Here is a 17,714-nt window from a genome sequence, read left to right on the forward strand (position 1 = left end):
TATAACGGTTTTAATTTTCCTTGCTTTTATTTTGTGATTATTCTAATTCCTTTCTGTAAAGCACTTTGAATTGCTAGTGTATGAAATGTACTATATAAATAAACTTGCCTTGCCTATTATCAACAACACTGGCCTACTCAAACACCAATTAAAGAAAATATATTTAATTTATTAAAACTTAAATACCCACTCAATAAAAAAAAATAAAAAAAGACAACACATTTTGATATGCAATTTTCTTGGATGTTTATTAGACGATCCAAAACATCATCCATACAGACTCATATCTAATACTATAATAAGAATTGTGGCATTCCAAATAAAATAAAATAAAAAGATGGAAACCTAAAAGTTTCATACAGTTCCAACGGTGGGCAAACACTGAGGCACAAACCTTTGGTATCTGGTGAAAGGAGGTTATAACAGCACAACAGGAGTCTAGGCCACATCTAGAGCAAAAGCCTCCTCTTTATCCTCATCAAAATCCTTCAAAACGGTCCCAAAGCTGTTTTAAGGGCATCGGACAGAGAACGTGAAGTTGACAGTTGGTTGATTTCAATGGCAGCCCACTTGTTAACCAATCAGAAGCAGCAGCCAATGAGGGGAGAAGACGGGAACAGAAATCAAATCTTAAATACTGAGATCACAGAAAGTGGGACTGATACACACAGGCAGCTAAAATCTCTATCGTACAGTTTTAAGGCTCGACGAGTACACCGCAATGAACCGATCAGCTGAGAATTCTGGGATGCTATCTTGACAGTTCAAATCTGGCACACAAAAAACAAAAACATCCACTTTCTCCTTGCCGAAAAAAGGCATTTTGCTTTCCACTACTGTAAAAGGGTAAAAAAGGAAAAAGTAATTTCAAGCAAAACGTCCTCAAAATTATTAGACAGCCCCTGGGCATGATAATGTCATCGGTTCAGCTTTCTAACAGAGAATAACATAAAATAGATAACTTACAGTACATTAAATTTACAATATATGGAAAGCATTATAATGGAATCTGTGTACAGGCATTTTTGTGAAATTTCAGCTATAATTTTCGAAGTTATGTTTCGACTGACGTTTTTCACCTTTAATAACCTCCAAACCTGAGCATTCGTGAAATATATATATACATGGATATAGCGATACAAATAACAGTGAACAGATATCTGCACCTTCCTTTTGTAAACAGCCACACATTTCTATTTTCATCCCTTTGATTAATGAAAAACAAAACGACCATCGTGAATCAAGCATGAAGTAAGAACACATACATTTTCACATCACATCGCGTTTTTCCAACTAAAACAACTTAAAATTACCAGAGGCATTTTGCAATCTCTCTTTAGCAAGCTCTACGACTCTAAGAAAGTTTTAAAATCGTAAATTCACAATTGTTGTTTACACGTTTACACTAAAACGCCATTACAACCACCTTCACTTGTAGTTTTTTTCCTTTAAATTCAGTGATAAAACATGATTTAATCGAAGAGAGACTATGACATGTAACGGACGAGTGATTCTTGCATAAAATTAGCTCAAGAATGAAAAATGAAAAACGCACTTTTTTTGAGGTTTTGTGTAAAATGTTAGATTTTTTTCCGCTAGTTTAGAAGTTGTGCGCATTTAATAGGGAATCAAGCATATTAAAAGTGTCTTCATAATCCATGTGTGGACCGTTATTTATTAAAGCAGCATTAGGCTCAGAACTCTGCCCCTCCCCCAGCCTCCTGTCAATCTTCGCCAAATGGGCGTGGCCTATCGGTTGATTGGCAGAGACGGAGGCAGAGGAGGAGTGGCTCTTGGAAGATCGGTGAGATTTGGATGAATGGTGGTGATGGTGGTGGTGACTACCGTGTGAGTGTGAGGAGTCGTGTCTCGGTGCTTTGTGCGACGAATGTTCGCGGTGTTTCTCGCGGCTGGAGCGCGGACTGTGTCGGCTCTTACCACTGCCGCTACTCTCTGACGAAACCTTGATCTTCATTTTCAGCTCTTCCTGACTAGAGGAGCCGTTCTCCGACGAGGAAGGGTGGCGTCGTTTGAGCGACCCGCTCTTCGGTGCTCGCTCTTGTACCTGCTGTTGGGAATACTTCACCCTGATTGACGTAGACGGTTCGGACGACAAATGTCCGTGCTTTCGATGCTGGTCGCTTTCCTCCTCTTCGTGTCTGCGTCGATGCTCTAATTCGGCTGCATGCTTTTCACGGTATTTCTCTAGAGTGAGTTTCTGAGGGGCGAGAGTTGCCGAGCCATGTCCGTGTTTGCTTGTCGGCGCCCCCTGGAGCGCAAGAAAAGCATCGGCGCTCTGGGAAATCTGTGTAGGAAAGCTGAAAGCGGAACTCTGCAAGTCTGACAGGCCGTTGAGTGACATCGATGACCCATCCAATGGGAAAGAGGTGGATGGTTCTGAATACATGCCCCCTCTGATGTCACACATGCTTCCCATCAATGAGGTTTCCTGGCTCAGGAAGGAACTGTCTATTGATTGGTTGTCGAGTTTTGGTTTCTTGGCAGCTTGTGTGGCCTAAAATGAGAACAAAAATACATAAAGCTTAATCTGTCCAGTACTTTACCGTTTGCATCTATACTGATTGGTTATATTTTTGGTTTGTAGCTGTAGGTTTCTGGCTTAACTAAGGCTTTGTACATACCCGCCAGTTTCGGATTCTTTTTAATCTGCTTGGTGTTTTTTCCAGGATCTGTAGAAACTCGTGAGTCAGGTCTACAAAATCAGATTCAGATTATTTTATTTAGTGCCATGTATCTACAAAATCAAGAGACAAACCTAATATATAAAAACTTATGTTAAACGCAGCAATTATTTTTAAATATGTAAATATATTAGTGCTGTCAGTTAAACACGTTATTAACGGCGTTAACGCAAACCCATTTTAACAGCGTCAATTTTTTTAGTGCGCGATTAACGCCTAGCAAACTTTGTAGTTTTTTTCACATGCTTTTGGAACAACTAGTAACGTTAGTAAAACAACACCACCACCGGATCTAGCTAGACTGGAAACAAAACAACAGGCACGCCGCACACACTTGTTTGGGAGACGAGTGGACGAGAGTGGACGAGAAGCCGCGTCTAGGACAACTTGTATCGCACATCGGACGCGCACTTTCTCAGTTTATGGCCAGCAATAAAAACGCAGAATGGCGCCGCCGGTGTGAATTTTAAATACGAGGCGCTGCGCTTCTCGTCCAGTGTGCGACCCCCTTTAACGTTACGTTTTGAGTGGATGAATGATGAGTACGAGACGCCGAAATGGATGCCAATAAGATTCTGAATGGAAAGTTTAATTTTTAAAAAGTGGCCAAATGGTTCAATTGACAAGACCAAAGTGATCTGTGTGTTTTGTCGTTGTGAACTGAGCTGAGCTATCATCGCAGCATGTCCAGTCTGAAATACCACTGGATGGCCAAGCACACACAGAGCTGATGCGAATTCTCCGCCCCCTCGTCAATATCAGGACCTCGTCAGTATTTCTTTCACCCTTTTATTGATGGACAGTGTTACATTGTGAGAGATTATTTGCTCCAAGTGAGAATGTTAGTGTGAAATTGAACACTACAGTATATGCCAATGTTGTTTTCAATAAAAAACATTTGCACAAAGCAAGCCGATCCACTTTTCCATGCTGATAAGAGCATTAAAATGAGAAAAATAATGGGACAAAAAGAAATCAAGAGACATTTAGAATAGAAAAAAATGTGTGATTAATCGCGAGTTAACTATGACATTAATGAAATTAAATATTTTAATCGTTTGACAGCACTAAAATATATATATTTTTGTATTCATATACATAACTTCAACTAGTATTTTAATAATTCACAATATTTGAATGAACAAAATTAAGTATCTACTAAGCCAAGTTGTGTTTGACTGACCGTCAAGCAACTGCAGAGTCACGGTCCGGTCCACATATTCCCACCAGTGTTTCCCATCTGAAGAAACGGGAATCTCCCAGTTGGACCACTTGCAGGCCAGGTGAATACAGACACACGCCACCACTGTGGGTTTATGCTGCAGGCAGAAGGTGGTCAGGTGCAGACTGAGAGAAGAGAGAGAACAAAAGAGAAGAGACACAGAAAACACTCCATTACAAACAGAGGACATGAGAAATGCTTCCCTAGGAACCTAATTCAATAAACTCCTTCGGTTCATTTCCATTCTTCTTAGTTCATCATAATAATCAGGATTATTTCATGTCAAAGCTGATCATAGTCCAGTCGGATGCATGTTTGCTAGAATGCTGTTTGTCTGGTCGGCTGTAAAACAAAATGTATGTAATGCATGAAACAGATTCAGTCAACAAAAAAATATAACTTAATTAACTTAGTGTGGCATCAAATGCACAACACTCAACTGGTAGAGCATGATGCCAGCAACGACAAAGCAACTCAACTTCATCAGCTCAAAGTCACCTGACTGGCTTGAAATGATCTTTTAGTCACATTTAATCATTTAGCAGACGCTTTTATCCGAAGTGACTTACAAATGAGAAAAATAGACGCAGTTCAACCAACAATATATAATAGCTGTGAGTAGTCCCATATAGTCTAGCACAGTACACAAAGCAAGTTAATTAAAAACAAAAAAAAATTATATATAATAGAATAGTATGTGTTAGTATTAATGAGTCACGTGTTGGCGGAAAAGATGCATCTTTAACGGTTTCTTAAAAATGGCTAAAGACTCGCAGGGCTCAATATTAACGCTCATCCGGGACTAGTTGATTTTTTGAAGGGGCAAGTGAAAGAAAATGTTACTTGCCCGACCGGACGAATTGATTAAAACTTCAGTGACAAAAATAAATAGGGAGGCATTGAAATGCAATTATCTCCGAATTGATAAAGTATTTCTGGTAACAAAGACGCACAGTTGAGGCTCTGTGAGAGACTTTCATGGAGTAATCAAAACAAATGAGTGTAACAGCACACAAAGAAACTCACAGAAGAAACATACTGAGGTAAAAAATCTAAATGTCGATTTTTTTTATTTTTTATATATAACATGTATCATGTTAAGTAACATTACACGATCAAGAGGGCCGTTTTGCCGGATATATTATCACGATTGCAAATGTTGGAATAAAAAACAAGTAGTTCATATTAAGTTGCTTACATTTTTGACAAAATATTCACTGTTTTTGTTCCAAACAAAGATCAAAGCAGAACTATTTTGAATCTCAAAGAAACTCAGCTTTGTTTTGGTTTTGCTGAATGATTCAGCGTTTTGAATGAATTAGTTGAATGACTCACTCATTAAGTGACTTGTCGCCACCTACTGGTGGTTTAGTTTAAAACAATAATTGTATTTTGCACACTCTTTTTATTGTCTTTTTTGTGCATCACATATTTTAGTAATCATCATAAACGATGTATCATTCGAAAAATTACGAACTCGAAATTCATCCTGTGAAAACAATTTTTAAATTGGATGTGTTACCATGGAAACAGTACTTTAAATTATTTTAACGGGCTCCTCCCCTAGTGGAAGGTGTCAGGTTTCACATTACAACATTTATTTTAACTACTTTATTATCAAAACCTTTTCTGGTCTTGATAAAACACATTGTCGGAAAGGTCTGAGTCTCAAGGTCCCTATTTTGTGACAGAAGTGATATTTTGACAGAAATGTATTAATTTGTTACAGGGTCCCTGACCCTGGTGGCTATTTTGGGTACAGCGCCTATAAATCTCAGGAACTTCAATTTCGTGATATCAACTTCAAATTTAGAACACAACGTGGTTAGATAAATGGCTTTGATTTTATAGTAACTTTAGAGAAAAATTTAGTAAAATATTGATTTTATATAAAATAAAAAGCATTCAGTACAGTACATTTGATTTACAGTAAATTTATACTGCCATAGCTTTTTCATACTTTCATTTCACTTCAGCAATAATCTGCTGAGTGCCTTCTTTAAAACAAGACCAAACATAACTGTATATTCCAAAGCAATCTTGAATTACAACCATTTAAGTCTGGATAGTGCATTTTACGTCTATTCTCAAAAAGGGGGGTGACAGTTAATCTCATAATATTTATTGCAGTTGTAATTTTGCAGTGTAAATTATTTAATTTGATTGGTAACAGCCCTACAGTATCTTATTATAATTGAATTTATTGATCAAATGTAAGAATTTGGCATGAAAGATGACATTTAATAAGGCTAAAAAAGGCCTTAATAAAGGTAAATAACACCCTGAGGTGAAAATAAAAAATATGCAGATTTAAGTATGTAAATGCTGAAAGAACACTGATGAGAATATTGCTTCAGAATAAATTGTTTACACCACCAAAAATGTCGGATCTCAAAAAGGGAGCCGAGGCTACACTAATTCAGATAAATTTAATAACGCATCTTTTTCTCTACGCTTTGGCCTTCCGACAATTAAAATAATAGTGTGCCAGATGTAGCTAGAGTGCAATAGGGATCTTCCCTAAATTAACTTGCTATAAGGACAAAAAGCATTGGAAGTAATTACAATACAGGAGAAATTAAGTTTTAAAGTGAATTCATTAATGGTGCTTAAAACCAACAAGACATATTGTAACGAAATAGTTCACAAACCATAAATTAAATAAATAAATATGTATTTGTAGATCAATTCTAAATGACTTTTAAGCAGAATTATTATATAAATTCATCAATGTCGAAATTTACATTAAAAAAAAACTTTAAAAAAATACTGTAAAGTTGGTATTGTGATGTATCATCCTGAATAAAAATATAATATCTATGCTTATTTTTTTCTATTTAAGTTATATACAATTATATTTAAAATAATAATAATAATAATAATAATAATAATACAGCTTCGAGCAAAAAATAAACATGAAAAAGAAATGCGGTCTTTGGTACTTACCGTGACGATCTCTAAGTTTACACCTTTGAACTCTGAGCTGATATTCAGGCTACCAATTGAGTTATTGACCTATGCACTCAATCAAGATATCTCTATTAGCACCTCTACACTCCAGGCTGTGTATTCAACCTTCTGTGCCAACAGCAAGCCCTCTGTACATTACACCGCACTGCGCCGGGCTGGGCAGACAATCGCTTCGCCCAGGCGCGAGAGAGCGTTGGACACATGAAGGAGAACCCTGCCTAATAGGAAGTCATAGGGTGCCATGGCAGTGCAACAAATAGGGGTCAGGGTAACAACCTGTTGGTAGCCATGAAATAGGAGGTCTGGGCCAAGTCCTTGCTCGCTGAGGGGAAAGACAGAAAACACGTCCCGTCAGATACAATCCAGTCAAATGTACACAGTGACTCTTCAACCATGTTTTGCCTTTCATGAACCATTATATTAATTCGGTTTAGTCCAACAAAAAGGTATCTGAAGTGTTTAGCATAAAAAAAATATATTTATATTATAATATAAACTACCATTCAAAAGTCTAATTTAAAACATTTTAAATGCCTGGTTTCTGTTTTAATCTATTTTAAAATTTAATTTATTCCTGTGATGCAAAGCTGAATTTTCAGCATCATTACTCGAGTCTTCAGTGTCACATGATCCTTAAATCATTCTAATATGAGGATTTGATGCTCAGGTAACAGTTCTTATTATTAATGTTGATAACAGTTGTGCAGCTTCATATTTTTGTAGAAACTGATACATTTCAGAATTATTTGATGAACAATGTTCAAAAGAACAGCATTTATTTGAAATAAATCTTTTGTAACATTTATTAATGTCTGCACAGTCACTTTTGATAAATTGAATGCATCCTTGCAGAACTATTATTATTAAATAATTTTTATCGTTTTATTTTAAATTTTATTGTATTACTCATTAACTGAAATGCAAAATTGTCACTTACAGGGAAATTTACGCAAAATAAAAAGGCAATTTGTGGTTTAAATGTAAAATTACTTAGTCTAAAGTTGAAGTCAAATGACTTTTTTAGGAATATATTGAGTAAATATGCTTCCACTGTAGTTTATGCATTATCTTACAGAATAAATAAATAAAACATTTAAATTCAATGAACTAAAATAAAAAAAAAATCACATTTTGGGGTTGCCATACAGCACTTCTAAGAGTAGAATAATAATGAATAAAAGTCTGAAAAAATACATGAATGGAAGCCCAACTAACAGCATCATCGTACATCTACAATGCAAAGCCAAAAAGGCAGAACGAAGTTGTGAGTAAAAAGAAAACAGAGAAAGAGATGAAGAAAGACTGGAAGCATCTACCTCGCACTAGCTGGGAACATCTCACCACATCTGTGTGTGGATGCTCTATAGTTATCTCAAACCCTGAAACAAAACCACCGGTTAGACAGGACTCATGTGTTCATCATCAGGCACAAAGACACTCTCCTTAACAGATCGCCACTTACCGAGTGTCTGCAGCACTATGGTTTCCAACAGCACCAGCTCTTGGGCCTGCTGGAGGTACATCTGCATCCAAATAATATACATCATATATACCATTTATGTGCAATTTACATCATGTTGTATAATGTATTATAGGGCTGGGTGCTAAAATGTGAAGTAATTTATCAAAATATAACAAGTTCGATAAATGTTTGAAATAATGTTTAAGTGTTGTCAAAAATATCAATCTTTCAATATGCATCAATACCGAAATATCTGAAACAGTTCCAATACTCCTTTTCTGCAGTATTGATACACCAAACCCAGCTGAGCACTGACTCTTTTCTCTCCAACGGCGAATTTTCAGTTTGACACACACCCGCCTCCTCTCACTCACTTGTCTCATTTGCTCCGGTTATTTAGTGCTTGTACTGTACTCATTCCCACAGTACCACACCAAAAGCGCATGCACCACTGATCTCTCATAAAGCTGCGAGTACCAAATTGACTACTTTTTCATGGCTTATTGCGCTTAAAACGGTCAAATACATACAAAATGATGTCAAAATGCCCGTCTTGGAAAGTATTCAGGTAAATACAGACAGTTTTGGAACGTAATTAGAAAAAAACACATTTGTGTAACAGTATATTGGACCTGTGCTCTTAAAGTGACAGCAGCCGAATAAACCTGTTGAGTGAAAACCACTCGCTGCTCTTGACTGAAAAACTTTTGTAACTTTAATGTAAGCAGTAGGGCTGAACGATTTTGGAAAATAATCTAATTGCGATTTAGTTTTACAAATATTGCGATTGCGATTTAATATGCGATTATTTTTTTAAGCTCTTTATCTTTTCTATTATTCAACAAAACCAAGCAATACATCATTGTAAAACAGGGATGGAAATCAAATTTTTTTCTTATTAATTAATTCATCTTAATAAAACTTAAAATATTTAATTTAGGGATGGGGCCGATCCGATCCAGTATCGGGACCGATACCAGCGTAATTCACGTATCGGATTTTCCCGATCCAACCTGCGGAGATATCCGATCCATGAGTCATGTCTGCGCTTTAACGTTGTCTGCTGAAATGACTCCAAAAGTGATTCCCGCCGGTGAGTCTGCTAGCTGGCTGCAAACTGCGGAATGGATTTCCTAAACAGATGCGCGACTCAATGAGACACAGAGTTATGAGACACGCCCCCGCTCAGGAAATCCATTTCGCAGTTTGCGACTAGCCAACAACGTCCTCTGTGTGGAAAAATACTTCACACTGGAAACATTTTTTTTATTTAAAAAAATAATAATAATTACACATTAAAAAAATTAATTAATACAATTACATGTTAATAATTTTAACTAATGTAGCGTCAAAACAAATAAAGAGGGAGAAAAAACATTACAAGCAATAAACAAAAACTGCTTTCAGTATTTAAGTATCTTCGCAAAGCGCGCGCGAGTATTTGAAATTGAAAGCAGCTTCTGTTGGGGATTTTCATATTTTTAATATATAAGCCAACTGCATTCCAAAAGACATATGATGCGTTCGTAGAACATTTGTAAGTAAAATACCGACGGGCGAAATGGCGCTGGCGCGCACTACAAGAGTAATATCAAGCAAACCGCGCGTATCTCATATCTTGTGCAATGAAGCCCGCGAATGACCTTGTAATTCGCTTCAACTTTTCCGAACTTTATGAAAGATTATTTTTTGGAGTGGTGTCGTGTGTGTGTGTGTGTGTGTGTGTGTGTGTGTGTGTGTGTGTGTGAGAGACAAAGGAATTAGAAGCAAGCAGAATACGGTCATTTATAAAGCACATGTAGCGTCATCACGTATCTGTGTTTAAAACTAAGCTCAGACATAAATCAGAAATTATCTTAATCGATACAGAATCGTTGGAGAATCTATAACACAATATCACAAATTAAACAAACTGTTATTTCCTGTAGCCTATGCCAGGCCTATATGCGTAGCGCGCCAAGTTGATGCTTCATCTGCAATACAGACTGGTTTACTCTCACGTGTCACGTGACCAGAGTGTAATCGCAGCTTTGCGGTAAAATTTTTTTGAATAAAAATCACATTTCATCATATCGCGATATTATCACAAATGCATTTAATCGTTCAGCCCTAGTAAGCATTAATCTGTATTTAATTTCTACAATGAAGACTATCCAGTGTTATTTTACATTTGTAAAAATATCTTTTTTTCATCTAAAAGTTTATTTGACAGTCTAGATTTTTGATGACCTGTTTTGTGTATTTAATATTTTACGTATACATAATTTATTTGTTTATGTGATACATTTACTGCGAACTGTGCCGAAGATACGCATCAAAGTCAGGCAACACACATTTCTTTTGTTAAGGAAAAAATAATGAAAAGTTGTAAATATTCTACCTCAGATTTGTGAAATGTCACGTTCTGACAATAAAGAGTAGATTAAAACTACAATTAGCTGTCTGGTTTCTACAAATTGAAAGAAAAATATTTCACATTTATTGTGATAATTATCTATATCGACTGTAATGAAAAAATGTTATCACGATCATTATTTGGGCCATATCCCTAGAATAAAGTGGAGCGAGAAACTACATTACCCACAAGCCTCACACTCACATTGCTCTTGGTGTCCAGGGGAGGGTCTTGAGGGTTCAGGCAAGCATGTGCTACTTTAATAACATGTTCAAGTTTCCTGGGTTGCTCCTCCACTTTAGCAGCCAGAAACAGAGCGGTGGGAGAGATGATCTGATTGAAGAGATCAAACAATTAATGCACCTTTCAAAATATTACAAAAATCAGAAAACAATCAGGTTACGAATCGCACGAGTGCTGCCAATTAAATTCCTGTGAAATCCTAAAGATATCGTGCATACGCAGGTCAACAAACACACAGAAATAAATATGAAAATTTAGAGTGATCAAATCATAATCAATAAAAAAAGAAAAGCATACTCACATTTCTATGGAATTTCGTAAAGGAATTAAGCATGTAAAATCGGTGCATATAGACGATTGATGTGTTGATTGTAAGCTGGGATCTGCACAGTTTCATCAAGGAAGAAAAACACTACAAAATAACCTACTATATGCAATATAATATAGAACAATTTTATACTAATAAATAACAACTTTCATAACGATCACTCAAAACCAAACTAAAACAGCTCATAGTGCCAATTTACACTAATAAATGTGAAAAAAAACGAATAATAAACTATATTGCAAGGGAAAATACATTAAAAAGCAAACTTATATAAGACAACACGCAATGAAAACACATCTTGTTTAGCCTTTACATAGTTAAGTCTCAATCACTCTTAAACCCATCAAATACACCAAACAACCTCATTATGAGAGTAAAAATCTGATTAAATTAGGTAAAAATTATATTTATCCAGAAATACGGTTTAGGTCAAGCATAAAGACACTGAATCACCTTCCTGTCATTCACACACGTCTGTTTCACACACCAACTCATGTGATACCCCAAAATACACTTTATTATGCATTTAAGAGGCGAACTGTAAAGAAATAAGGTGTTTTGCGTGAATTTTAACGCGTAAAACATCGTATTTTAGCCGGCACATTTTTCACTTGATCAAAAGCGGCAGCGTGCTAATATGCTAACGGCTAACTCAGTCACAGCGCTGCTGTTTTAGAGAAGGATACACGTTTAACCGCTGTCCCATATCCTGAATTAGGTTGGCGGCTTGCTGTCGGTATGAGAGCTCGCGGTCGGGCTCGACTCCGCAGCGGCGGGACGGCGTGTTTTCGAACTGTTCTCGGGTAAAGAGCCATTTGCTGGAGCCCCGCTGCACCGCCGCCATCATCCCACCCGCTTCCGCCCGCACTGCGCTCTACATCACCGTGACGTCACTGGGCGCGAGGGCGAGCGCTGCAGCGACATGAGCTGGATGGAGGCGGTACGTGACATATTAAGCGTAGCGTTCAAGATGGGGTTTCACAGACACAATACTTAAAGGTCCCGTTCTTCGTGATCCCATGTTTCAAACTTTAGTTAGTGTGTAATGTTGCTGTTAGAGCATAAATAATATCTGTAAAATTATAAAGCTTAAAGTTCAATGCCAAGCGAGATATTTTATTTAACAGAAGTCGCCTACATCGAACGGCCCGTTTGGACTACATCCCTCTACTTCCTTCTTTAATGACGTCACTAGAACCGTTTTTTGACTAACCTCCGCCCACAGGAATGCTCCCTCAACTCTACCGAAATTCGTTTATGTACTTGCGCACTTCTTATAACTTACTGTGTTTACTCAGCTCTTACGGTGATTTTCTGAAGTAAAACTGACGCTTCATCTTTTGTGTGATGTACAATAAACTTTATTAAACTCATCAGTATATGTTTGATCATCATTCAGACAGCAGACTTGTAGACTATTAATAAATAATGGATACATACAAACAGATGACAAATACGTTATAATAACCGTAATTAAACTACTAAACTATACCTGTTTCATCTCTATACAGCACTCTGACTCTGTAGGCATTATTGTCCGACTCGAAATGAACACCGTTACTGAGAGTTTCTGATATTATCATCATTCCGTGAGATGAAATTGTCCTGAGAGACTGAGCTGAAGCTCCGCCCCCTGGGTCGTCCAGCAGCAGCTTATTTGCATTTAAAGGGCACACACTAAAACAGCGCGTTTTTCTGTGCCCCAAAAAATGACAATTTAAACATGCTGTAAAAAATGATCTGTTGGGTATTTTGAGCTAAAACTTCACATACACATTCTGGGGACATCAGAGACTTATTTTACATCTTGTGAAAAGGGGCATAATACGGGACCTTTAATCCTAGTCCCAGACTAAAATCCATGTTTTTTAACCGAAAGCAACTTGTACTGACATATCATCAAAAAAAAAATAAGTCTCAAGACTTTTATCTCAAGATACACACCAGTAATGTTTTTTTTTTTCTTTTTAAAGGAGAACTCGGCAACTCTAGCGAACTCTAGTCACTTCTTTGCTGATTTTTCCTTTTGTTGTCGCATGTTTTCCCCACGAGCTCCCCCTACAGCTGTGGGGGGGCGTATATTTGACAACATGGTCGTAAAAAACTCACTTGCGGTGGCCTCCTCCCCCTCTCTACCGCTGCTCATGTGCGTTTGTTTTGATCGGAGCAAGCCAACTGTATCGTGTGGAGCTGTCTACCGAGGTGGGTAATCTGGTAATACATCATACATGCGTGTGTGTTTATGTCGAATTGCCGTAAAGCAATTTGTGTTTCGCGCTCGTTCTCGTTCTCGCTTCTCACGAGACTTCCAATTTCTATCTTGCCGGGACGGTAGTCCCCAAGTTGCAAGGTTGGTTTTCCGCCTGAGAACGCTGGGGGGAGCGGGGAAAGTCACCAATATCACCAATATATAAAAAGTTACCAAGTTCTCCTTTAAAGAGCTGTGGTGTATGTAACTTTTTTGCCGTAAAGCATAAAAATACCATAATATGTTTGCAGAGATTTAGGAAACATGCTTGTTCACATACTTGTTTCTCTGAAAAACAATGTTACAGCCAGTTTTTTTTTTTTTTGAAATGTGTGTTCTGTGTTGGAATGTCTGTTTTTGTTTGGGTCTGTGTGACTCCGCCCACTGCCAATTTACCCAATAGTATTTCGCTATACCACCAACTGGCAACAGGTTGGCGGAAAACAGCGTATTGCAGCTAGGGAAGCCAGCAAACAAACTAGGTCAGAGATCGCAGATTTTACCCGACCTAAAAAGCCTCGGCGTCCATCTAAATCTCTATGAACGGGAGCATATTAAAACACGGATAAATCAACTTACAAGTGTATATATCTCCTCGCCTTCCATTGTTAATTGCGCTCGCTCTTGTTGCGTGTCCTCAATCTGGAAACCCGTGTGAGCGTAGAGTCTGAGGAGGAGGGGGCGGAAGAAACAACCATCTGTAATATTTTGAATTTGAACTGCAGTATCCATTTCAACCACTAGCTGTAAATCTTACATACTGCACCTTTAAAAAAGCTACTTAAATGCCCTAATTGAACTCTAATCCTGGCTGAAACCCTTTCTGTGAAACCAGGCCTTTAACTCTTTAAGATATCTACAGAATAATAAAAGTATCAGATTTTTTTTTAGATATAATATATGCAATAACATATTACATATTATAATAATACAGGGTGGGCCATTTATATGGATACACCGTAATAACATGGGAATGGTTGGTGATATTAAAGTCCTGTTTGTGGCACATTAGTATATGTGAGGGGGCAAACTCCTCAAGATGGGTGGTGTGTACTAATATATACTAATGTGCCACAAACAAGACTTTAATATCACCAACCATTCCCATGTTATTACGGTGTATCCATATAAATGGCCCACCCTGTATATAGGCTATACATATAATAATAACAATCAAACGATTAATCGCATCTTATATTTAAAAGTTTGTTTAAATAAAATGCAGAGGTGGACAGTAAGAAAGTACATTTACTTGAGTACTGTAGGCTACTTAAGTACACTTTGAGTATCTGTAGCCTACTTTACTTGAGTATTATTTTTTCTGGAAACTTTTTACTTCAACTTCACTACATTTGAAAGACAAATATCGTACTTTTAACTCCTGTCAAGGTCCTTGAGTAGAAAGTAGTTACGTATTGGTTGAAGCAGAGGAGGAAGCAGGATCCACGTGCAGTAGTCTTTTTATTAAATAAACTCAAAACTTCACATATACCAGCATAAACTCAGGACTGAGACTCAGAAAACAGAACAACCAACACGGTGCAACAATATACAAGAACTGACAAAGACTGAACTAAACACAGGGCTTAAATACACAGACAGACAAGCTAAACAAGATAACAAGGGGGCGTGGCTAATCAGAAACACCTGGGGAGACTAATCAACATAACAGGGAACTGATGAACACGGGACAGGACAGAGGAACACAGATATAAATCATTACATAACCCCCTCTCTATGGGCGGCTCCCGACGCCCATCAAAACAAAAACAATAGTTCAGGAGGGTGGTGGAGAGGAGGCGGACCTGGGGGCGGGATGGAGGGCCAGGCCCGTGGAGCGGCAGAGGGCCTGGAGACTGTAGCAGGACGGGAGACCAGGGCGGATCAGGCAGCGCAGGTGACGAGAGCAGATCAGGCTGCGCAGGCGACCAGGGCGGAGCAGGCCGTGCAGGCGACCAGGGAGGAGCAGGCCGTGCAGGCGGCCAGGGAGGAGCAGGCCGTGCAGGCGGCCAGGGAGGAGACGACCCTTCGGGCGGCCACGGCGGAGACGACCCCTCGGGCGGCCACGGCGGAGAGGACCCTTCGGGCGGCCACGGCGGTGAGGACCCTTCGGGCGGCCACGGCGGTGAGGACCATTCGGGCGGCCACGGCGGTGAGGACCATTCGGGTGGCCAAGGCAGAGAAGACCCTTCGGGTGGCCAAGGCGGAGAAGACCCTTCGGGTGGCCAAGGCGGTGAAGGCTTATTGCCCCCCCCCAAAATTTTCTTGGGGAGGTTAACGGGAGGTTCCGGGTAGGAGGAGTCCAGTGGCGAAGGCGTGTCAGGGCTGGATGAGACAGGCGGTGAAGGCAGGTCAGGGCTGGACGAGGTCTGCGACGAGGGCAGGTCAGGACTGGACAGGACCAGCGACGAAGAGGGCTTTGAGCTGAGCAGGACCAGCGGCGAAGAGGGCTTTGAGCTGGGCAGGACCAGCGGCGAAGAGGGCTTTGAGCTGGGCAGGACCAGCGGCGAAGAGGGCTCTGAGCTGGGCAGGACCAGCGGAAGTGCAGGCTCGGCAGGACTGGCGTGAAGTGCAGGCTCGGCAGGACTGGCGTGAAGTGCAGGCTCGGCAGGACTGGCGTGAAGTGCAGGCTCGACTGGGCAAATGACTGGTTCGGTGGTTTTGGTGGAACGTGGAGCAGTCCTGCGAGCTTCCCGGACGGATATCCAAGCGGGGTCAAACACTTTAGATGCCAGATCAGCACTGTTTGAAATAAGTTTTCGTGCTCTGGGCCATGTGATCTCAGCCACTGGTCCGAAACGGATACGGTGCTCAGCAGGGAGTGGTAATGTGGGTTTGCCTGGGCTGACAGTGTGAGCAGGTTTGGCTGGGCTGGGTGAATGTAGGGCATACTTGGGAGTAAAACTCTCCCAGCAGATGGCAACTGCTTCTCTCCAGTCCAGCCCCGAGAGATCGGGGAGTGGTCGAGGATCGACGCATCCGGCTCCGATTATATAAGCTGTTTTTAAAGTTTCATCACTCAGATCACAGTTTGTAGCTAGCTCACAAAATTTCTCGGAAAACTCAAACAGATTGTGACTTTCCTTCACGATCGCCGTGAGCCGATCCCAACACATCTTGAAGGACGCGTACTGCTGGATCCATAAATGGTCAGTTCTTCTGTTACGTATTGGTTGAAGCAGAGGAGGAAGCAGGATCCACGTGCAGTAGTCTTTTTATTAAATAAACTCAAAACTTCACATATACCAACATAAACTCAGGACTGAGACTCAGAAAACAGCACAACCAACACAGTGCAACAATATACAAGAACTGACAAAGACTGAACTAAACACAGGGCTTAAATACACAGACAGACAAGCTAAACAAGATAACAAGGGGGCGTGGCTAATCAGAAACACCTGGGGAGACTAATCAACATAACAGGGAACTGATGAACACGGGACAGGACAGAGGAACACAGATATAAATCATTACATAAGTAACGTCAGATTTTGGTTGATGATTTTGATGATTTTGGTTGCAGGGGTTACATTTTGAAAGTCGGAAAAGGTTGGACATTTTGGTCGGAAAAGTTGTTTCAAAGAAATGTATTACACATTTCTTTGAAACAACTTTTCCGTAACCAATGTTACATTATCTTATATTAATATTATTAACATGCCACTCAAGAGTAATTTCGCTTTTATTCTAGATGTGTAAATTGACAGACCTGTTTTAGTTTCGTAAACTGCAATAATAACTTTGTCACACAAGATGTCGCTAAAGCCCCGCTACTGAATTGATTTGAATTGTAATTACTTTCATTTAAAATCTATCTATCTATCTATCTATCTATCTATCTATCTATCTATCTATCTATCTATCTATCTATCTATTTTTGCCAAATAAAATCCATCCCAATGTATAAGGTTGATGAATTGTTACCCCAACAATTTTTTATAGGCTAATCGTAATAATATTGTGCCAAAATGAACTAGCCTTTTTCTTTCTTTTTTCCCTCCCATTTATTTTCTTTCCATGTATTCCTTCAGATGTATTCCAATAAGTGGTTTCTGTATGAGTTGAAGTGTGAGGTGTTTGTTTAATATGCACACAGATGTTTGTTTAATATGCACACAGATGTTTGTTTGGTCACACGACA

General features: G+C 39.1%; 1 protein-coding gene across 1 annotated transcript; it reads right to left on the reverse strand.

The window, feature by feature from the left end:
- Nucleotides 1-229: 229 nt before the first annotated feature.
- Nucleotides 230-12,229, reverse strand: ccnt2b (cyclin T2b). The gene is made up of 9 exons (XM_084118052.1): nucleotides 12,009-12,229; nucleotides 11,296-11,377; nucleotides 10,956-11,084; nucleotides 8,357-8,417; nucleotides 8,211-8,273; nucleotides 7,171-7,216; nucleotides 3,886-4,049; nucleotides 2,643-2,713; nucleotides 230-2,515 (listed from the first exon to the last, which is right to left on the reverse strand). The coding sequence occupies exons 1-9, from the start codon at nucleotides 12,167-12,169 to the stop codon at nucleotides 1,601-1,603; spliced, it is 1,692 nt and encodes a 563-aa protein (XP_083974178.1). The 5' UTR covers nucleotides 12,170-12,229; the 3' UTR covers nucleotides 230-1,600.
- Between the last annotated feature and the right edge of the window lie 5,485 nt (nucleotides 12,230-17,714).

The sequence above is a fragment of the Abramis brama genome, assembly GCF_963993115.1.
Source record: "Abramis brama genome assembly, chromosome: 6".
NCBI lineage: Eukaryota > Metazoa > Chordata > Actinopteri > Cypriniformes > Leuciscidae > Abramis > Abramis brama.

What these genes read in the sequence shown, in the direction of transcription:
- ccnt2b (XM_084118052.1), bottom strand. Translation starts at nt 12,169, where the DNA reads ATGATGGCGGCGGTGCAGCGGGGCTCCAGCAAATGGCTCTTTACCCGA. An exon ending in GACTCTGCAGTTGCTTGACG is followed by an intron (nt 2,714 to 3,885) that starts GTCAGTCAAACA and finishes CTGATTTTGTAG; the next exon opens with ACCTGACTCACGAGTTTCTA. An exon ending in AAAGAATCCGAAACTGGCGG is followed by an intron (nt 2,516 to 2,642) that starts GTATGTACAAAG and finishes TTCTCATTTTAG; the next exon opens with GCCACACAAGCTGCCAAGAA.